The 23,164-nt window shown below is 41.7% G+C and overlaps 2 protein-coding genes across 4 annotated transcripts in view; one reads left to right on the forward strand and one right to left on the reverse strand.

The window, feature by feature from the left end:
• Positions 1–23,164, forward strand: part of cga (glycoprotein hormones, alpha polypeptide) — a 235,034-nt gene that overhangs the window by 64,484 nt on the left and 147,386 nt on the right. The gene's annotated exons all lie outside the window — the stretch shown is intronic.
• LOC127361461 (doublecortin domain-containing protein 2) overlaps positions 1–23,164 on the reverse strand; it is a 32,184-nt gene that overhangs the window by 6,335 nt on the left and 2,685 nt on the right. Inside the window, exons 7-12 of one of the 3 annotated variants that reach the window (XM_051396105.1) lie at positions 19,950–20,082; positions 18,206–18,306; positions 17,539–17,667; positions 14,597–14,657; positions 12,524–12,577; positions 11,358–11,483 (exon numbers count right to left, since the gene is read on the reverse strand). In XM_051396105.1, coding sequence (XP_051252065.1) covers positions 11,470–11,483; positions 12,524–12,577; positions 14,597–14,657; positions 17,539–17,667; positions 18,206–18,306; positions 19,950–20,082 — 492 coding nt within the window. In that variant the 3' untranslated portion in view covers positions 11,358–11,469. Of the gene's footprint in view, positions 1–11,357; positions 11,484–12,523; positions 12,578–14,596; positions 14,658–17,538; positions 17,668–18,205; positions 18,307–19,949; positions 20,083–23,164 lie in introns of those variants that run through there. The other 2 variants (XM_051396103.1, XM_051396106.1) reach the window with 2 other exon arrangements.

Consider the following 23,164-nt stretch of genomic DNA (forward strand, 5'->3'; position numbering starts at 1 on the left):
TCTTGTGTATTTTGAAAGCCTATTAGTACCTATATTTCTTGTTAACTATTGAAGGAAGAAGACATCAACAGCACGCGGATAAGTGTGCTTTTGTGAATGTGGCTTTGCCCAGAAAGACAGAAATTATTCCTTATGCCAGAATCCATTATTTTTTGGTTTGAATGCCGCAGTTTGACACCACACATTCCTTTACTCCTGGAGGGAAAAGAGGAAGGATGTTCTCAAAGATAACATGTGAATTTAATTTCTTGGTGAAACAGCGGAACTGGAAGACTTAGCCCTCCCAAGCATAAATTGTGCAGCCGACGCGTGGTTGTCAGAGTTTGTGATGATGCTGTGCGAAGACAGCCGTAATCGCAACCGCACTGCCAGCCTGACCCACCTCATCATCCTTGACATTTAGCACAGCGCTGTTTCTCTCGCTCACTCACTCTCTCCCTTCTTTACAGTAAACAAATGTTTTAACCCTGATTTGTATCAGTGGAACCAGAGGACACGTAGTGACACAAAGTGAGGAAAACTTCTGAGAGAGGGTGGGAGAAAGAGGCATGGAACGGGGAGAGAATGACAATGAGGGAGGAGTGTAAAAGTGAGAAAAAAGGGAGTGAAAAGAAGGAAAGAGATAAAGACAAGGGAAATAAAAACAAGGGGGAGAGAGCAGACCAGCAGGGAGAGCGATCAGGCCAGAATGCCACCTAACGGGGTGGGGGGGGGGTTATCTGAGACTAATCTCTAAGGAAAGCTGTCAGGTCTCTGCAGACAGTGTTTTGATGGAAACTAGGCAATAAATGCTTCTTTAAGCCATCATAAATATGCAGCTTCCTGCCTCACACAAGTCACTGCTCAGACCTGAGTCCGAGCTCATTATCCTTCGTCTGTAACTGGCAGGTTTGCACGCCAAGTCACAGGCAGGATCACTAAAAGCCCCTTAACGTGAGCCTCTGAGGGATATGTGGCTCGCTTCTGGGACTAGAAAGCAGGCTCATCAAGTCAGAGGGTTGTTTTATTTATTTTTTATTTTTTTCAAAAACATGAAGAAACATATATACTTCACTTGTGAGGTTTGGTTCAACTTTGAATGCACTCAAACAAACCGTAATTGTTCAATGAGCAGTAAGACTCTGAAACCCCACACATTAAGTATGTATGGTTCCTATTTTTTCCAGTATGTTTGGAACTCTATGTGGTTTAAAGGTGTATCATATGGATAATCAAAGGGTATGGAAACATCTCTGGTTAAATCTATCACCCAAATATTTTCATTTTCAAAACAATCTGAGATCCATGAATAGCATTGACAAAAGGCACATTTGACTTGATTACCTCTTGACATTTCCCTCCATGAATGAAGGCAGCAGCAGATAAGGCAATCACTGCACTGACATAGTGTAAATATATAAATATGCTCATTTATCCTGGTCTCTAGATAAAGACATAAGGGCACATAAACGCATGAATGGACAATGTCTCTCCGCAGCCAGCAGGTCCCAGCCTGCCTGCTTCCCCTGCCTGTCTGTCTGTAGAAGCTGACAGTACAGCAGCGTGCCCTTCATTATCACCGGGTAATGCTCATCACAACGGCCGTGGCTTTTCTCCATAAAAACCCCCAAGTCTCACTCACAATGAGAAATAGGGGAGATAAGGTGCAGGAGACCATTTCTCTTGACATTCACGACGGCAAACTCATCAGTCATGCTGTCAAAGGCACTGGTCTTGGCCAGTTTGGGATTTATGAGAAATAATGATGGGTCGAAAATAGCCGGTGAGGGCTTTGCTTTTACCTCTGGTTTGGGAGTGTTGTGTATTGAGGCACGCTCTGCATAAAACCCAATTTCTTTTGTCAGTGACCCTTGCACTGATTTCACATCCAATCTCACCATGTTTGGGAGGTTTGGCTGAGCCTGTTTGAGTTGGCCCTGACATTTCCGCCTCACATGATAAAAGAGTACGGCGGCAATGCGTTTATTTAAAAGAGAGCGCATCACCATGAGCATTAGGGACGGGTACCACTCCCTTTGATTCACAGAGTATTATTCAAGTGAAGGTCAAGGCCTCTGTGCTGTTAATCGCACTTTAATTCATCTTAAGAAAACCAAACTGCTCTGACTAAAGGACTGTAACATGGACCTCTCCGTTCCCGGACCATATCTGAAAACAGGACAACAACAATACAGTAATAGCATGTGTCAAACACTCACATTTTCTCTTCAAACTAGTGACAGGCAGTGACAGATGCTCTCAGTGCAATTCTCTTTGTAAACACTCAGGGACACATTCACGTAGGAGCAGTTATTGTGATGTACCACAAGGTCTATAAACTTAACATAAATTATTAATTTCAAAGTCATTTGAAAGTGGATTTCAATATTGTTGCAAGGGCAACATGGCGACTGAATCATATAGCACCACGGCACAACTATAGATTATAGTCAGTAGGACTTTTAATGGGATCCCTATGGGACCACACTGCGAGGATGTCCTCAAGCACCAAATTATTAGTCAATTTCAGATTATCAAGTTTATTAATTACTATTCTTAATATATCTTATGACAGCGCCAGGAGATATAGCCTAACTACCTAAAAGCTGCAAATGAAATGCTCGACATACATTAAATATATTAATGAAATACTAGATTGGCTGAAAGTGTAGCTCGCCTTTTACTTGAAAGTTCGCGAACCAAAACGAAGGCACACCTGCTAAAACTGTTCAAAGTGCAACATTGCTTATAACCAAAGTGTTGTGAAATTACTGGACAAGAGAGTTTGGGGGCAATTTTGATTCAAGTGTGTGAATGAGACCTCTTGAAGCTCAAGGGTACTTGGATCTGGGTGGAAATTAAGCCATGAGATTGTGGCTGAGAGGATGGCGGATTGACAGCGACATTAGCCCCTCAGCACCTCTGCTGTATCACACTATGGCTCTGTAAAATAGACGGACAGGAATAGCAAATTAAATCTTCTTAATAGTAGCAAGGGACGTACAGCCTGGTTGGTTTGAACTGCATGACTGTACGAGAGCAGGACATGAAGGGTGGTGTTTTTAGTGGAATAAAATGAAGTGGCTATGAAGTGTTTTGGTTAATGGGCCTACTCCAGCCAACTTCATACAGAAGGCACTGTCATATTTATATCAATTTGAAACAAGCTCCTTCACAATGCCTTCTGCCCTATCCTTTAAACAAGTTCAAAGGTCATGTTCTGTTCTGAGCTGTTAATTTGGACAGATTTATTAAATGTATTACTTTACAAACACGAGCAGACACCAAACAGTTCCTCAGTGACAACAGAGTAAGAAAACACTCTTAGCTCCCGCTCTGAGAGCAGTCTGAGCAGCTGGCTTTTGTTGTGGGTTTGTTGACGGTTTTCACTAGCTGTTGTTGTTTTTCTTTTCTGTTTTTTTTTTTTCCAGGTTCAGTGACATCACATTGCTTTGCCACAAAGACTAACCTTAATGTAGACAAAGCCAAGTCGGCAAATCTTTGCACAAGCAACATGCATGGACGCACACACTTTTAACAGTAGGAGGTACACAGAGGGAGCAAGGCGTTTTTCAATGCATTTAGATGAGACCTTTAACAAAGGTCCCTAATGCAGATATCAATGAACCAAGGGACTGGGCTATCGGAGCGAAATTGGCTGACGGAGGGATGTCACCTCTGTGCATGAAAAATGATGGATCCCATTTGTAAACTTCTCTTCCACCCTACTGCCCCTCCTCTCCTCCCGCACACGGTCACACGCCACCCCCCCGCCATCACCTTCTCCGCCATTGGTTATTAAACAAGGAAGCGAACCTATGACTTTGCTGGCAAAAAACAAGTGGTCTGGTAAAATTGGCACTTTACTGGCCATTTCATCTGACTGTCAGAGAGCCCACAGAGGACCTGTGAGATTTCAGTGATGACAGGATAGATTAACATCATGGACTTTGTTTTTCATCTTCCTTTCATTTTCCATGCAATTCTCCACGGACAGCAACAAAATGAAACCAATATCTATGAACCCACAGACACACAAGTGGAGCTTTCAAAATATTAGATTTTGTGTGTTGGATTGGACAAGCTACTGTTTCTTTCCACAAACTCCATGGTTGTGCTTGATTTGAGAGGCAAAGGCAAACAACTAAAGATGAACAGACAGCTGCATTGCCATGTGCACCTTTGTCCCCTGGAATTAAATAGATTTATATTTCATATATAAAACGTCTCGCTTTTTGAAAGTGTGGGGTTAAGGTCTGAATGCAAACATCACGTCAAATGATACAACACGGGCCATGCATAATACAACATTTTACACAGCTTGCAGAAATCATGCTAAGCATATAAAGTGTGATAAGCAACATAATATGCATACTGAGCATTTCTAAGGAAACAATGATATATTGCTAATCATCCGAGAATGAATTACTGCATTTTTAAAAGCGGTGAGTCAAAGGTGTAGAGGTTAATATAGGCAAACAGGCCTCTCTGCCAGAAAATGAAAACTTCCCACTGGAATGTGATGGCCGGCCTAAATGCTGACATTGTGGTTTCGGTGATGGAGTGACTTTGGGAGGGTTTGTGGTCTGCCAGCGTTCAAAGCTGTGCCTTGAGGGTAAGGGGTAAATTTGCTAAGTTAATCACATAATGAGGCCAATTAAACATGGGAGAGCCCAGGTGAAATGGGAGCTGCCACAGAGCCTCCAACAAATGAGGCTCCGCTGGTTCCCTCTCTGGACAGAGAGTGGACAACCCACTTTCAGCTCCAATAATCCTCTACTAAGTATTCACTTCATCACTTATACAGTGTGCCTTATTAATGTATGTACAGTGTACTGGATTATGCGTCTGTATTGGGTGAATTAACTCAGCAGGAATGTGTACATTAACATCCAAGGTAGCCTGGATTAGGGCTGTGACTGACAATTATTTTCATTACCCATTAAAGTGTACATTATTTTTTTGTAATTAAGTGTACGTTTTTATAATATACAGAAAATTTGGTGAGTTAAAGATGACAGAAAATAGGGAAAAATGCCCACAGCAATTTCCCAGAGGTCAAGCTGATGTCTTCAAATTGTGTGTTTTGTCCGACCAACAGTCCGAAAGACAAAGATATTAAATTTTTAGTGGTATAAAACAGACAAAATATGTAAATCCGCATATTGAAAAAGTTAAAAGGGTGCAGTTTTGCTTGAAAAATTACTTAAAACCCCTAAAAAACTATTTTCGTAATCAGCCTTTTATTATGAGTAACAGGGTCATGATCACAAAGTAATGGCAGCTACACTTAGCAGCAGTTAATGATTATTTTAGAAACTAAAGCTATCTTTCCATCAGGAAACTTTGTAAATCACCAAGCTGAGGCAGAGCAGCCAGAGGAGCCAGAAAATATGTTCTCCATAAAATATGATCCAGACCAGAATCCTGGTCTGTGCAGCAGCAAATCACATCGTTGGTTTAAAAGTGAAATGCACTGTAGGGGGCATCGAGTTGCAAAAAGATCATGCATAGTGTTCCTTCAAAAAGTTGTTGATGTTCAGGAGGAGTGTTATGCAGTCTGTCACTTGACCCTTGAACCATTCCAAACCCATTTCACCTGAACTTGTGATGAAATTTGCCAAATATTTCCTGACATTGCACCTCTCCATCACAAACAAGCATTTTGACGGCCAGCCTGCAGTCGGTCCCCTTGATTATAACTGCCGGGATGTGTTGATGACGAGAGTATCTGAGTGCTGGAGTGCTCTTGGGGGGTCTACAGGAGGATAAATCACTCCAGCAGCAATTAGACTTCCCTGAGTGCTTCCTACATACCTGTAACTCCACAGGCACAGCGGGCCTGAGGTCAAAGCTCGTGAGGGTTATACACTGAACAAGATGAATGGCAATGAAACAGTATATTCATGTGCCATCCTCTTACACACAAGAGGGCTAAGAGCTCAATAATCTTGGAGTGTGGTCCCCTTCTGAACCATTTCTAGTACAAGTACAGTTCGAAGGGTTGGAGCGTTATGACTCCTTGCTTTATGATACAGAAATTTCTGCTTTACCTGTTCATCGTCTGAGAGCTAAGGCCTGTGGGCGTGTAGGTTAATTTTGAATGCAGAACAAAACTAGCCAAGGATAGAATATTGTGCTTGCAAGCTGTAGGGCTACCATAAATGAAAAGCCGTATCACTGTCACAGAGAAAACACAAAGCAATATGGAACTGCAGAGAGAGCAGTGCATTAAGTCATGAAGACATGGGGAGATATATGGACGCTAATGAAAGATTATTTCATCACCATCAAGGGTTTATAAAAGGCCTACCACTCTGCCCACCACGATCCACTAATCTGGATGTAGAGGATTTGTGCAGAGTAAGATGGACAAGGGAAATTAAGGCAGGCACATTTTACCAGATCATATTGCAATGATTTGTTAATAAAATGCAAAGCGACAGGCTAGATGTGAGACAGCGACTAAAGCGCGGCCGTGATTTAGACTTAATCCGTCATTATCCCGCCTTTGAAGTGACCTCGCTGTGCGTGTTCCCACTGTGACCCAGAAGCACACTCGCAGCTTCTTCATTAGCCAGGATGAAATAGAACCACAGCACACTTTGATGTCCTGTACTGTCCACACAAACACACACACATACAGGACACCTACACACTCACACATCACAGATATCCTTATCACTGACTACACTGAGGCATGGAAAAACATTATGGTTTTTAATCAATTATGGCTCTCACCTTTGGGGCAGCACATTCATTACATATGATAGGAACAGCTAAGGGACAATATTCCAATTGCGTGCTGAGATTGAAATGAAAGAAATTGTATGGTTAGAGGGTAGACAATGACTGCAATTTCGCACAGCAGAACATCCCGGCTGGATTTACATATGTGCACACAAAGGGCCCATACTGCATGTGATTTCACTGATATAATTTATGTGTACCCAGTGATTTATCATCCTTAGATCACCGAGTAGAAATCAAGCACAGATCTCCTTAAGAGGTCCACACATGCTGCCAGTAAATGATAGGTGTTATAAAAGTTTATCATGGCAATGAAATGGAACGAATCAATCAAGAAGGCGCAGGTTTCCGTCATGCAAAATACTGCCCAATCAGAGGTAGTTATCTGGTAGGAGGTGAACACATGTAGAACACGCAGCAACAGCGGTCTTTGTTAAAAAAAACAACCAGAATACGTAGATACTGTAATTGAAAAAGTGGTGTGTAAGTATTATTAAACAGGAAGTTTCATACAGTTAATCTGACTGTTCAAAGAAGCATCGCAGATGTGCTGACAATTAACTATAATATACATATACAGCTGTCCAGACAGATTACAGACAGTAGAGGTAAACTGATGTAGTATGTTACTCAATCCATATGTTAAAGTATACATACATACAATACAGCACAGAGAGAAACTGTAAGCACAATGTAAGCAAGTAAGAATTTATCTCAAACACACGCCTCATTTTCACATTCTGAAATAACCTTATGGGGCCCAGGGTAGCTCACCTGGTCTGATTCCAACCTGCGGCCCTTTGCTGCATGATGAATCTTATTCTGTATCAATAATGGAATGTCAGTGCATTCAGGCAGTCCTCAGTCCTTGTAAAGTCAAATATTTTTAAGATGCCGGCCTTAGACAGCCCACAAAGTGTTAAATCCACGTGGGAAACTGTGATGAACAACTGGTAAGTAATACCTGATAAGTATGACCTGCTTTCCTGACTTTAGGAGTTGATTAAATTAAACAATTTGTTACATTAAACAATTGACAGAAACATAATGAATTTTAGGGCATTAAAGACTACAAGTGATATAATGTTGTGTCCTCAAACAATGAAAGCTGCATTTCCTGGCCACATTTGGAGGAATCTTTGAAATGAGACAAACCTTTTTGGTTTGCTATGATTAATTCGGTCTTAAAATCTGGACTTCAGACATCAGGCTCAAGCCCCTGAACTTGAACGTGGCAATTATCTACACACCATTAAGATACTGTTGACTGGTTTGAGGACTTCTTTTTTAACAGCAAATAAAACAAAAAAGGGCTTTTACAGGTGAACTTCCAGTAGGTGTCATTAATCTCTTGTAGTTAATAATGTGAATACAGTCCAGAAATACAATCTGGTTATCTGGTTTAAAGCATGTATGTTACTTTGGAGCTAAATAAATAAAAAATCTGTGTATCCATAAGTGAATGTTAACAAAATCAATTACTCACTATGCAAATTAATGTATATTATACATTGAAGCTTCCCCTATAAAAAAATCTGTGATCCTTAAAGAAAGAACCCATCTGTGTCTTTGGCACACAGTCTGCTGGAGTCTACTCCCTTACAAAAAAGGTGTGAGCACCCATGCGGTTAGCTGCACAACACACATGTTTGCTGCACGGTGCAGAAGTAGAGTCCTTTCCCCAGGCAATGGCCCGTCAGGCCAGACAAGGAGGCCGGGTGTTAAAGTGTGAGCCGGGTACACGGAGTAACAACAGGGCCATCTGCCCTGGGAATGCACACATCCATCTTACTAAGGACAGCCAGTCTGGGAAAAGATAAAGGAAAACAATTGGGGTGGAGAGAGAACGAGAGGGAGAGGAGAAGTAAGAAAAGGAGGCAGTAGGGAAGAAACTGAGAAAAAAAAGAAATAGAAACTGAGAAACAAATTTGTACATGCATGCGTGTGTACGATGCCAGTGCTGGAGGGGAGATGCGAGGGAGTGAAGACAAGGTGAGAGAAGAGAGAAGGGAGCGGTTGGTGTAACAGTAATCTAGACTGGTGGCACCATCTGCAAACAGTGAAGGCTGAACAAATTACACAAGCATAAAATGAACGTTTTTTCACTCTCATACAGCTGTGATCATTTAGGAGCCTGGAGTGGACATTAACACCTACGATACAAAACAACAGTAGGTAGTCAGTAAAAAGCTGAAACGTTACTAAATGAATGAATCTTTGCCAACTACTAAAGATAAAAGCACAGTATAAACCTTATGAGAATACTTTCAATTTAATATCTGTGCTTTTGTTCTTAATTCATTATGTGTTTACAAAACAGATTGCTGTTCTATTTTATTCAATCAAGCATGACATCAGGAAGGTCAGTTGAGAGGCCTGCAGTAAGTCTCGGCTCCCACCGTCATCCCTGCTTCATAACCATCTGGATATGACTCCAAACACTGCAGTCAGCAATCTGGGTGCAGTGATATCATCTAGCATTTGTTTTTATTTTTAGAACCATTTCCTCATCACTGTATAATCAGTATATATGGTCCAACTGATACAGCACACTCTCCCCTCTGTCTGTCTCTCTCTTGGACTCCATATTACCTTATCACACTGAGAGCTTTTAGCTGTGCTTCCAGCCATTAGCCTCAGACAGTGGGGGGGGAGGGAGAGAGAGAGAGAGAGAGAGAGAGAGAGAGAGAGAGAGAGAGAGAGAGAGAGAGAGAGAGGTAAAAGTGGCCTCCTGGTGGCTCTGGATGATGTCAGTGGCAAAAAGGGTCTTTTTTATAACACCACCTGTCCATCTTGTCTGTGAGGAGGCTCAATACAGGTCTCGTGGCATGTGGAGACTCTGTATAAAATGACCTTGGACAATTTTCATTTCACCTATACGACATACAAAAAGTTCATAGACACTTTTCTCCTATTCAGCCTGTGACTGGAGTGTCCTGTAAAGCTTCCATAACAAGGCCTCAGCAGCAACAAAAAAAAGCTGCCCAATAGCTTGTGCCGCAGCAGCTCCGACATCCTACATGTAGAGCATCTTTTTCATATGTTTGCTATAAAGAGGTGTTTGTAGTTCATTTTTAAATGAATAAAGGTCAAAGAGGAAATATGTATAACAGTATCATGTATCAACTATTGTTTTGAGTAGTATAAAGTAAACTTCACTCCACACTATAATCCATCATTTATAATCACTGCAATTATATCACAGCCAGAGAACAGAATTAGTACTGTGCCCATTATTTCCAGGCAACTTTGACTGAAGCAGACCTGCAACACTTGAGCTTCAAGCCTCCTTTCAGAGCAGAATAGCTGATTTAACATCACGTTGAGAACAATTGTTCAGCTGCTCACTGAAGCGTTTGAGCTGGTCAGAGTGCCCGCCATGTGAGACGACTGACGTGTTATTGACAGATGGCCGGACTCCTGCCTCCTCCGCGGGAGACTTCTAAACCAAACAACGACTGGATACCGCCAAGGTGATCCTCACATCAATATCAATCAATTATTCACATATTTGTGCTGGCTCGCGAAAAGCAGCTTGACTGCATTTCATAAGTGCTAGACGGACATGCATTTTGCAAGAGGGGAATGGAGGGAGCCCAGCTATTACCCCGCGTTTGATCCCACAGCTGTGGTTAGCTAAGTTTTGCACTGTGACAGCGTGACACAGAACTGCGATTAAGTGGGTCAATGATTCTTATTGTCTGCATTACAGCCATTAGCTTTTATGGAAGAATACATCATGTGCGCCAGTTCTATATTTGAATCAACATGCAGAGAAGCCTGTTTTATTCATTTGCAGATTTCTTTCTACACCAAACCGAGGTCAAGCCTTAAACTTTTCTGCATACTAAGTGCTTGAACTGAATACATAACTACAGAGGAATATTTTTGTGTGGACGACTCAGTTATAGTACATGCTGGAGAGGATGAGAAGCAATAGTTATACAAGCAGCTGTGTCTAGTGGCTTTGGCAGTACTTGAGGGAGATCTAGTTTATTATTCCTTGTTTAGTCAGCCTCTCTGGACTTTTTCCTTAAAGTGCTTCATAGCACAAGGAACAGCCACATCACATTTATTTTCAATATGAGGTGCTTTTGTTTGCTTTAGTACATACCATCACAAGCTCCTCCTTCTCTGTTTCCCTCCCTTATGTCACACAGAAATATTAAAGCTGTGCCCCGGGGTCAACGGCAACAGCCCTCATTCTACCCATCACTGTGCCCTTGTGTTCTTCATAGCCACCACTACGAGAGGCAGTGATTCATTCTTCTGATCCACTCCAATATCATTAAGTTATTAGTTGATTTCAGTGGATTTAATCAGCATAGTAATTCCTCTCCATGGGAAGATAAGTCTCTCTCAAGAGCAGTTACGCCGTCCACTACGCTTGCTGATTAGACACAAGCCCCCAAAATAATTCATCAGAAAACTGCAAAAAATAATTTATCAAAAGTGCTTCTCACAAAACCCGCTCAGGACCTTTGCTTCTTAATAATTAAACGCCGCAATTAGGCATCTTACCATGCACTCAGTGTGAGGCTCCATGCAATATTCATAACCATACATAATTATGCAATATATTCACTGAAATAAGAGGCCATATATTCACGGTGGGGCTGTCAGGAGGCAAGACATTTTTATTTGGTTTATAACACTGTTTCATCTTATACATGAGCAGCTGGCTTCTGGAGACAGAAGAGAACGAGGACGTCTGGTCCGTTTGCAGTCTGACACTGTATTCTATGGTTCTGGCTCTTAGAGGAAAGAGAGAGAGAACAAGAGGGAAAGGAGAGAGAGAAAGAGATAAGCGCTGAGTGGTGATGCTCTCACCATGGGAACCACTAATATGAAGGTATATCTGCTGGACATCACAGAGACATACCTTAGTGGTATCATACACTGACCACACTCAACACAAGATGTAAAAAGAAAGAGGCATTAAATTAAAATGGAGTTGAGACAGGGTGCTGTCTCTGGATGTATTGTATGATAAATTATACATAATGCTCAATCCAGCATGGTACAGAACTATAGAAAAAAAAATAGTCCCAAAGCCTCTGATGGCGCCTGAAGCAAATAAGCAACAGCAGCAGTCTACAGTGGACATGCTGTGGACAAGGTTGGCTTTCATCTTGAGACGCAGTTCAAAGCTACGGGCTACGCACAGAACAAACTGGCAATCAAAGCTAATGTGTAACTGGGCAGTGGTGCACTTCACAGAGCCTGTCGTGTTGAGTGCAAGGGAGATCACACGCAGATGCCTCTCTCACATCACAATGGCTGATTTTCGGCATGCAGTCTTTGGAACTTATTATTTTTCAACATGTAAATGTAAAAAAAAAAAATTGCTGTTGGGAGCTGCTGCCTTTTGAAGGCCTTTCATGACATGTATATGATGAATGAGAAGAAAAGCATACATTTTCCTTCAACTTTACTGTAGTTAACAAAGGCTCTCATTCTCCCTCAGTGAAAGCCATCCCCAAGGATATCATTTGCTCTTTGCCTGAATAAAAACTACAATATATATCCTGTATCCTAAGCTGTATTGTGAGGGACTAACATCCATAGAACATGTTATTACTTTAGTGTCATTAATATCATGAAGCTCTTTGTGATGGGATTTCATGAGCATTTAGTATCCACACCAAGCATCTGTATTGCTCACGAGTTGTTCTAATTTGTTACAATAACATGGAACATGCTGTATCCCCATATGGTTGCTGAACTACGCTGTGCTCTATATGGAGCTGCATTTGAGAATACAAGAATACATTTCTTTTTTCATAGTACATACCTTCTGAATGAATGTCATGCTGGTCAAAGCAGTGAATGTTAATGTTTAACTTTTCTGTAAAAAACACAGGATAAAAAGAAAGTTGTTTATGTATAAACATTCAAGAGTTAAACCTTTCCCTTCCCGTTAACAAAACCAGCGTGTTTTTCTGTCCCTGTCACATGCTGTACTGCAAAACAATGACCTTTTAGGATACGACACAATTTTACTGTCAGTATAATACAGATGTGATTAACATAAATAAGACTTAAAGTCAAATAGGCGTAAAGGTCGTCACTCAGGACTAGTCTCGGGTCCGCGGGGTGATTTACAACAACTTAATTTGACTGTGTGGAGTAATTTATCTGTGACAGAGCAAGCCATGCAACTCTCTGCATGTCTACGCACATACAGGCGACAATATGCCATGACTGCACACATCTCATATCTTCCCAATCAGTCAAGATGCTTTACAACTTCTGTCAGAGGCCCTAACAGTTCTCATAAATTACAAGGCCACTGTACACGGTACCAATAACTTTTGAAGGAGAATCTCAGCCAAACTGAACCCAGTAGTATCTTTTGCTTTTATACCTGGAAGTCAAGATGGAATACTGCTGGTAAAGTATATGATGGAGGCAGGGCAAGTACCTTGATAGTAGATTTGCTTTTTGAAAAAGGCCTCCTATTTTTTTCTCAGCTGATCCTTTCAAGGATAAAAACTGGCCCAGATATTGACATTTTGATGCAAAGCAGGTGGCAGATGGGTTTGATTCTGTTGGAGATCACTTTTCCTTTCACATCTCGCTTCCCTCACAACGGCTCTGAGTCTCCTGTTAAGCTTTGCGTCTGTGTCATCTGCATCATATGAGCCATGAATGATGCAGAACCATTCATAAACAGTAACAACAATATGTGATAGGGACAGAAAAATGAGTATGTGAGTCTTGAGTCTCTGCAAGCAATAATGTGCTGTGATTTATTTCAAATGCCCCCTGCAGTGTCCACTGATATTCTGCAGGGAAATCATAGCCAGTACTAGAGTGTACATCAGGTTGCATCTCGACCTCTAGTGCCATCAATATGAGGATAATTGAAAGAGAAAACATGTATATACATACAAATCATGAACACGCACATGTGGCAAAATGTTTGCCGTGAACTGCTGTCTGTGCGTGCACATGTATGTGTATTTGTGTACTTCTAAGATAGCATGGATGACACGTGAGTGAGGTAGGGAGCCTGCTGTTAGCGCAGGATGCAGTGATTTTCCTAGTGTCACACTGACAGGGCGAAGCTCAGATTGAAGGGCAGACAGTGATAACCATGTGCAGGGATTCACATCCCGTTCCATTTAGTCACCTTTGGAATTTTCGCAAGGAACAATTGGAGATGCTGGGAAACCAGTGAATGGGCCTTAGTGCCAAAGCCTATGTTTTGTAGGCAATTAGAATGAAATTGCCTGAACCAACTGAAAGGCACATCCCCCCAACAAAGGAGAATGTCAAGTTTACATCGCTGCTTTGGTTTGTGTTTTAACAGTATGTTATCTCCCGTCCCCATAATCAAATGTGTATAGCACTTATTTTGTGTTTTTCATTTTCAAATGTGCTCTTCTCTAGATCAATCAAATAAAAGTCAGACCATGCAATTCTACTTAGAATAAGAAGTCATGGAGAAAAAAATGGATTTTCATAGTAACAAGGTACATATCCCCCTCATTCTGTCTGAGTGGTTCCAAATTACAAACGACATGGGAAATATAAAGAGCGGTGAATAATCCCAGGCTCTCAGCATGGCACACCTTGATGTGCAGGTGCCTTTAATACTAGAATAAGTCATCTGAGATTGGGGAGGCAAAAAAACCCACTCAACCAGATGGTCTCCATAAAGCATGGCGTAAAGCTCTCCCAGATGTTGAGAGGTGGTTGCGGATCCGGTGACATGCAATGTGAGGGAGGAACTGGTAATGCAGAGTGTATTAGTGGTCTCTTTATGGGTGCATTAGGTGCTGTGAAGGGGAACGCGGGGGCCGCTGCCGCCGCCGCCGCTGCCAGCGAGCTACTACTAGGCTTTATGCTTTGATGAACCTACCCTTGAAAAACTGGGACATCCGTGACCGCATTCTGCGTAACGTGGAACACACCTCCCTCTCCTGGAAAACATAAATCAGTTTCTCATATCATCATCTAGTCATATTCAATGCATATGCAGCTCTAATCGGTAAATCTGTCAGCTTTCTCCCCTTTTAGTGATATATCAGATTCGTAATACTCTCCCACATATGCAGTAAATCTCTGACAAAGCCTATGTTTCTTAAAATTCAAAGAGAGGGGCTGCATGAAGCAGAGAACTTCACTTGAAAACAGATACAGCAAGTGGAGTAGCAGTTCAGTTTAGGATGTGTCTTGTACTGAAAGCTTCAGTGCATTCCAAAGTGTCATCTCTCTCCTTACCACTAAACAGCGGCCCAGACAGGAAGCCAGAATAAATTTCCCCAGTTCATTGTCCCCGCTGAGGACTAGCAGAACATCTCAGTCTGATTAATGGCTGTACACTGTCTAATGAACAGTAATTGAATGGTATAATGCAGTAGGTCCTTAAAAGCCCAGAGGAGTCGTCTTCCTTTGCCTAGCTCTGTGGAAATGCAAGGCGGTGACATTGTCTAGAGTTGATTATAGTTGACCTTGCATGGAGAGAATAAGGCCTTTGAAATGGCTAACCTAAGCTTCGGGGAATAGGAGCACGGAAAAACAACCGGAAAGACAAAGAAATGGACCTGCATTAAAAAAGGAAAGGGATGGATCAATGCAGCGGTCAATAATGATTCGATTTTTTATCACAAAATTCTTACGAAGAGGAAGACAATTGATCAAACAAGCCTAGTCTTATTGGCATTTCTAACAATATTAATTAAGAAAAAATGCTTAGCTGACTGGTTGATAAATCAGCCAATATTGTTAAATCAAAACAAATGATAGTTGTAAACACAATACCACACCAGTGAGTACAAATCTACCCTTGTCCACATTTCTTCGAAGTGTATGACATCTACAACATAGACAGAGTCCCCCCCTCATGAAATCAATCAACTCCTTAACAGAGTGCACTCTAAAGGAAAACCCAACCTTCAGAAAGACCAACAAAAGTCAGTCAAGTGATTATAAGAAAAGCTTTGATAAATGTGCATCAGGCTCTAGTCCGCCATCTTTCGCTCTCTTCCACTGAGATAGCCTGCCTTCACTCCCAGCGGACATCTCCACTTGGCAGAGATGCTGAATCTCGTTATTCTTTATTTGGCCTGGACCGCACAGGTCAATATCGCGCGCGCACAACTGCCTCACCGCTGTACTGTCTGTAAATGTATTCACTATTTAAATTCAATGCAATAAATCATTTAAAGCTTGGGCTGAAAATGTAATCATGTAATTGAATTTGGTCATCAATATCTACTATATACGTGCGCGTATACAGAGTGTGCTGGGCATTTCACAAGCACATATGAGCACAGGAGTGGGAGGAAATCTGTCCAAACTCAGCTCAAAGTATGAGTCATAGCAGCGCAGTTATCCCTCATTATTATTCACAGCCCTCTAAATGATGAGGTTGCCGACAACGAGACAGCGAGAGTCTGTTTGGCCTCAAAGGGAAAAGACGAGAGTATGCATGAATGATGGTTAGACTTTAAGTTAGGAAAGTCTCACTTGCACCATCATTATTTTTGGTCTGATGACATCTTTTTATAAATACACTGGAATCCTCAGTAAAACATGAACAAAATTGCTGCGAAACAAAATGTTGGTATGGTACAATATGGGCATTTTCTAGTGTAAACTGAATTTAACAAGCTAAGTCCGATTGGTTCTGGCATCATGTTTGCAACTGGAGAGCTTGAAACAATAAAAACCCTACCTTCGCTTTATGTCAGTCTTCGTTGGCTGACAAATCTAAAACTGCTTGGTGGGATGGTTATTGCAAAAACGAGTCTGTACCAGGGATTATTATTATTATTTTCCATTATCTAATGGTCTTTCCCTGCAATCCATAGCCAATCTGAATCAGCAACATTCATGTATGACTAAAAGCGATAAGTAATGAATTAAGCTATTGATGAGGTCTTTAGCCAGGGTCATAACTGGCCCTCAGAAGTCAATAATTACCCCGATAAGAATATCTTTATTGCAAAAGTGCATACGGCAGCAAAATCATCACCACACCAAAACATTCCCCTATGGTGTAATTGCCACTGCTTGAAATTATAGTTTTCATTAAAACAAAATGTTCAAGGTTATTGATTGCTTAAATAAGACTCAATATCTTCTCATTTCAAAGCCGAATGAAATTGCTTGGAATAGTAATATCACCCAACTATTGTGTGCATTCATCACAGTTACACTGCTTCATATTGCTGTCCCTCGAGGATTATTAGAGCAAAATAAGTGTATTTAAATGAGTGTAATTTCTAGGAACCACAGATCCATGCAGAAACATCTGTACACACATCTCAGCCCTATACTTCATCACTGTGAACATACACAATAACCAGAGTAAAGGACAGACATCAAATACACCGCATACTGTTATGGGGCTCTACTCTAATCGCAAATACACACTTTTTAAGCTTGATGCTGTGATACATACAGTATCTGTGGCTCCAGCTAAGCTCTATAACTGGCATTGAGTTGAAAATGGGGCTCAGGTGTCTGTAATCCTGTACTGTGCCCTGAGTCTTTTACTGACTCCTCGCCCTGAAGAAAGGTTGTGCTGGTAAATACACAGTACACAATACACAGAACCACGAGAACCATTGAGACAGAAAAACAGGTTACACACACATCAGATAAAAGTATAGTTGCTGCCAGCAGGTCTATTTGACGCTCTTGCAATTATGGAAATGGTGATTACCATAATTGCTGGTTAAACATTTTTTTGTGACCTAATCCAAAAGCAAATGAAAAAATTGGACATAATAATAAAGTAAAAATGAACTTAACGTGAAATAGTAACTACATGAAACTCATAATAAGGGTACTTACATCCTTCCTGGAACCTGTAGACAAAGACCTCTGCAGACATGAGCTGTCTGAATCATGGAGGGAGGCCTTGCAGGGACTCGCATAACAACTCCCATCCTCGTTCTCCTCGTCAACTATCTTGGCCTCAACCTGCGGGGAGGGAGAAAACAAGATCCCCCTTGGCTTACACTGTACTGTACTGCTGTATTGATTTTGCTAAATATTTATATATTTATGTAACATGTTCTACTGAGCATTCATGGGCCTTATTCTGAGCAGAAAATGATATGCTACTGTGCTAGAAGTATATTCCCTATTCTTTTTGAAGCTGAAAAACACACAGAAAAGTAAAGCTTAATGAGAGGAAAATGGGAAGAGGGTGATATAGGTGCAGGCACCTTTTTCTTTTAAACCATAGATTTAACAAATCAAATGTTGACAGCTTGTTGTGAGATTCATCAACTTGTATACATCTGTTTGTCTTCACAGACAAGAACACAGTCAGGAGCATATATTCAAGTTAAATGGAATCAGCACATGCCCAGGTGGCCTACATTTATTGTGGTGATGCTGATAATAGTGTTTTCAGATTGGACTCAATTCTTACTTCCTGTCAGATAAACAGGACAAAGCTGTTCAAAGATTGTACGCTAAAGACCTCATCGGGCTGCGTGGGGTTGTGCTTTACCTGATCAATTGGCAGGTCCACCTTAAGCTGGCGGTCTTCCTGCACCTCCGCTGCTCCTGCCATCTCACTTCTTTTGTTTTGTGCATTGAACACGCTGCCCTCTGAGAAAAGTGATTAATCACAATTACCTCATCTGCTGGCAGTCACCGTCTCATTCTTCTGCACACTCATTCTCTCTCTCTGTCTCTCTATACTACCCATCCCTCACTGCCCTCCTGTCCTCTCCCTTTGCTTTTCCTGTTCAACTTCACAAGAGATCAATGTTGCTGTCAAGCCATTTATTTATTTAGAGTGGTCCCACGGACAAAGGGCCACAGAAAGCCACAGCTGCCCTGCCACAAATATGGCCAGCCAGCGTGAACTTTCCGTCCAGGGTTAGTTCCTGACAGTGACAGGTTGCTCTTGATGCATGAGGGGAATAGCTTATACGGCAACATCACACTGTTTTTCCTTGTAAACAAACTCCTTTTGTCTGTGACTGCTGGATCTGATATGGGGCAGAATGTGAATAATTAAAGACACTATTGAGCTTGAATCTACTTCAATAGCCTTAAGTAATTTCATTTAAATAATAAATAACAAAGCATGGTAGATTCATTAGTGATAACACAGAGGAACAATGCATAGAAAAATGTATGTAGTTAAGTAAGTTTAGTTCAAAGAGGCAATTATACAGTAACAAAACTTGCAGACTTATGCTTTTAGTCTTACTTTTGAATCTCTTTCTAGACTCACTCCAGTTAAAAAAGACAAAACGATGGAAGAAATCTGGTGCCAAAAGCTTTGTGAACTCCCTGTATGAGAGGTGATTTAGTTATAAAGAAGACTCATCGTTTTAACTCTAGGCCTTAAGTATTGGGTTTTATGGGAGGAAACCATACTACAGGTATGGTCAGCTGTCTTAGTTGCCTCGTATGAAAAGAATCACGGGTTTCAAACTGTGAATAAGCTCATCTATGCTACCATATCATGTCATGTTAAAAGTGGTACATAATGAGTCTTTCAAGTCGTGTATTACTGTGCACAGATGGTAAAACAAACACATGAAATGACAGCTACTGAATTACTGGCAAACACACAATTACTGTGTTAATGATGAACAAGAGTATCACTTTTAAACAGTGCAACTGCTACAATGTTCAAACTCATACATTTAATTATTTTGTCACTTATATGATCTTCTGTCAGCGTTATGTGTGATTAATAACTTATTACCATTTTTATCCCCACTTTAGGAGAAAATTGGAGCATTTTGTGCACACACACACACACACACACACACACACACACACACACAGTTAACTAGGCTTTCTGTATACATATTCAACAAAATGGCCTGATTGAATTCATCTATGATTTAACCCCCCCATGACAGTGTTTGAAGTCTTGTTAAATATTCACAGAAAAGACTGGTGTTTCTTTCAGAAAGCAGGGAGCTGTGTTCTGTTTGGAATTAAAAGAACAGGTTGAGTCAAAAGAAAGCTCAATCAACTGTCAAATGTTGCACACACACGGTGGGAATGTACAATGCACATGCCTACACGTGTGCCCAAATGTAGTCCTTCTTACACTTGTGCATACATACTGTACCCAAACACATACACATTTGTCTACAAAAGCCAACAGGTTTCTTCATATCGTCATAGTGAGAAAGGAGGTGTTGAAGGGAAAGAAAAACACTACGGCTGGAGAGAGAAAGAGAGAGACGGGGAGAGAGATATTCTTATAGAATTGCTCTGCTTACCCCCCGTCGTGAAGAGAACTGGGTTCCTGGACACCTGCCTCTGTTGTTTGGTTCTCTCCAGTTTGGCTGTGTGTTTCTTCATCTGGCCCCTGGCTGTGTGCTCAAGGTCCTCTCTAAAGCCTGTACGAGCAAACTACATGAAGAGACAAAAGAGAAGAGAAAACAGGGGCACAGATTAAGGCATATTTCCTCAGATTTCGCTGTGATTCATCATCGACTTTTTGCTGTTGTTTTGTAAAGTGGAAGAAAAAAAAAGACAAAACACATCAGTGCAAAACTTGTTTCTCTTCTCAACGTTTTTTTACATTTTCTATTGACCTCAATTTTTCATGAGCTGATATGCTTTGTAGCTCCCCCATGACTCCAACTGTATTGAATTCATCTGGTTCCAATACATCCCGTGCACAACCTATCAATCACTGGGGAGCGTGGCAAACTAATCATTTATTGATGAAATGGGGCAGCCATGAATTTCTAACTGCATTTGTCTTATTTATCAAGCCAGATCAAACAATGAAAATCCAAACAAGCTTAAAGGGAAAGGGAGGGAGTTGTAGGGAATAACTTATTCTTCAGCAGTAGACAGCAGAAGGTTATTGATGGAGAGGGAAGGGGAGAAAAAAAAAAGAGGCTTGGGAGTTGCATGGCGGGAGAGTGAAGGAGCAAGAGAGGAAGAGAGAGAGAAAGCGAGAGAGCAGTGGGGAGAGTTCAGAGTGATGTTCCGACAGCAGGGTACACATCTGAATTAATGCTTCCACAAAAGGCAATTTTCTCCTTGCAGGCTCCTCATCCCCTCTGTAGGTAGCAAGGTGAGGTATGTCTCCCTTACAGAGAATGAGAGACACAGACGCAGAGAGCGGGAGAGAGCAGACTTAATGTTTCTTTTCAGCTACAGTGCTCTTTACTGCAGCTGCCTGGCTGGATCCCTGGGCTGGCTCGGGGGATAGTGTAGTGATCTCAGGCTTCCACCAGAATACACTTCTGGCAATGGTGTTTGCAAGCTCACTAACATGGACTCCGGGGAATAGTGCCGTTGTTTCTTCACTTGTTTGCTTTCTTTAATGCCGAGGCAAAGTCTGTTGATATTCTTTTGAATTTCTACAGCCGTTGGTGGGCCGAGGGAGAAAAATAAAACAACAAAAGAGGAGTGAAGTTTGCTTGGCATATTCAGCGAAGGGGAGTTGAAACAGAGTTCAGACTCCAGCGCTGTAGTGTCCACATAACCACACAAGATCAAAGACAGAAGAGCAGTGGCACTGTCGCAGCGGTAAGCTGTTAATTCAGTTTCGTAACCTCAATTCCATCTGTGAGTGATGTGTAACAACTTCGTGATAAAGTTCAGAATCAAAATACATCTGGGCAATCAAAAATTGAACAGCTTGTTTTCCGTGTTTACAGCCTGGTGGTGAGATGTAAATAGATCTTATTTAAATCAACAAAGTTAAATCAAGAGTGTCTCACTCAGGGAGGAGAACGCAGAGGACGGGGGGGCGCCTCAGAGCCAGGAGAGTACAGTACAAGTAGCAGCACAAGTGGAAACACAGGCAGTGGAAAAGCTGAGGTCATCTCGCCTCTCATTCTGCATTACATATCTACAGTACCGTGTCCTGTGGGAGCAGACAACTGTGTGTATCAGGAGGCCCCAGAGAGAGAGAGACCAAGAGAGAGAAACAGAGCGCTAGAGTTACTGTGAAAGGGGCTCAAGGGGACAGAGCGGCAAGTAATCTCTGGCCCTCTCAAGTGGCAGAGAACAGGAGTCAACAAGAGGACACCGTGATATGATAGGCAGGGGAAAACGGGGGTCCCAACCAATTGGACCGGCCAGCCTCCAGCCATACTGGTTGTGGTATCAGTAGGAGCCACTCCCAGGGCCGGGTCCTCAGTGAGCAGACATGCTGGCAGCAGTAAGGCGGTATAGTTTTCCACGGGGCATTGCTACTTCCCCTCACCAATGAGATCATCCAGAAACAGTGGAGAAACAGGGAGCAGCAGCGAGTCATCGCTGATGTCAGGGAGAGCAGCTATTAAAAGGTTTAGTCAGCCTTTCTGGGCTGTTTGTGTGAAGTACATGTGAAGCACAATTGTGCAGCACATTATTATTACTGTAATACGAAAGTTCTTTGCTTTGATGCACATCATTATTCTCTTTTTCTCTTTATCTCTTTGGATTTCTCTCCCCACTATTAATCTTCTCTTTATGCCATGTCTACCTCAAAAGTTTCTACCTCATCATGTCTGTGAACACCTAACTCAGCATATATGCTTGCTTCCGATGGGAACACGGTGTGCTAGAGAGTTTCAATATTACACTCCGCAGAGCCGTCAGTTTAGACTTCAGTGGTTGCTCCAGACCAGATGTCCCATTCAGCAGTGCAGAAACGCTCCGGTGCAGACAGGACAGGACAGACACCGTTCCCATACAGCGAGGTTGCAGGAGCAAGGTTACATTTTACACAGCCTGAGCGGGCATGTTTAAAGGATCTTTTTACAGGCATTTCAAACCAGACTGCTGTTGTTTTGTGAGGTCAAACTGAAATTAATGACGGACATGACCCTATAAATGTATGTGTAATCAGTAAGCTTAACAGCCGACAGATCAAGACACAGTGGGCAATTTTTGGCACATGTATCTTTCCCCTCTGAAAAGGTGCTTATTAACCAAATCATGTTTACAAATTCATGAGGATCAGACGTAGAGGCAAAGGGAGTAAAATGCGGCAGCATCATGTCCATTGAATGACTAACACTACAATGAGCTGGTGGATGGAAAACACAGGCATAGCTCTGTCTTTGTCTCCACCTCATGGTACTATATGAAATGGCAAAGGCTGTGGTCTTAACAGTATTGATTCAGATGTTCCTACCTAAAGACTAAACCTCAGTTCAGCAAAGTTCGTGTTTCAACAGTATTGTTTTATGCTTGGATAGTTTTTAATAAGATGAAGAAATCTTACAAATAAGCTACAGCATTCAGACTGATTACTAATAAATATTCATTGTATTTCTGAATATATAGGTAGTCAACCACAGACACAGCTAGAGATAAGGCATGAGGCATTTTTCTCCATCTGAAAAAAAATTGGCATCTGCCACAGCATTGTCATCTTTCATGGTTAAAAAAATCAGATGTCAGACAGATCTCTCACAGGGGGCCCCCCCATCTCCACCTCAACCTGCTGACTGGGCATGTTCTCATCTTCACCGTGTGATTTGGT

The sequence above is a fragment of the Dicentrarchus labrax genome, unplaced genomic scaffold (assembly GCF_905237075.1).
Source record: "Dicentrarchus labrax unplaced genomic scaffold, dlabrax2021, whole genome shotgun sequence".
NCBI lineage: Eukaryota > Metazoa > Chordata > Actinopteri > Moronidae > Dicentrarchus > Dicentrarchus labrax.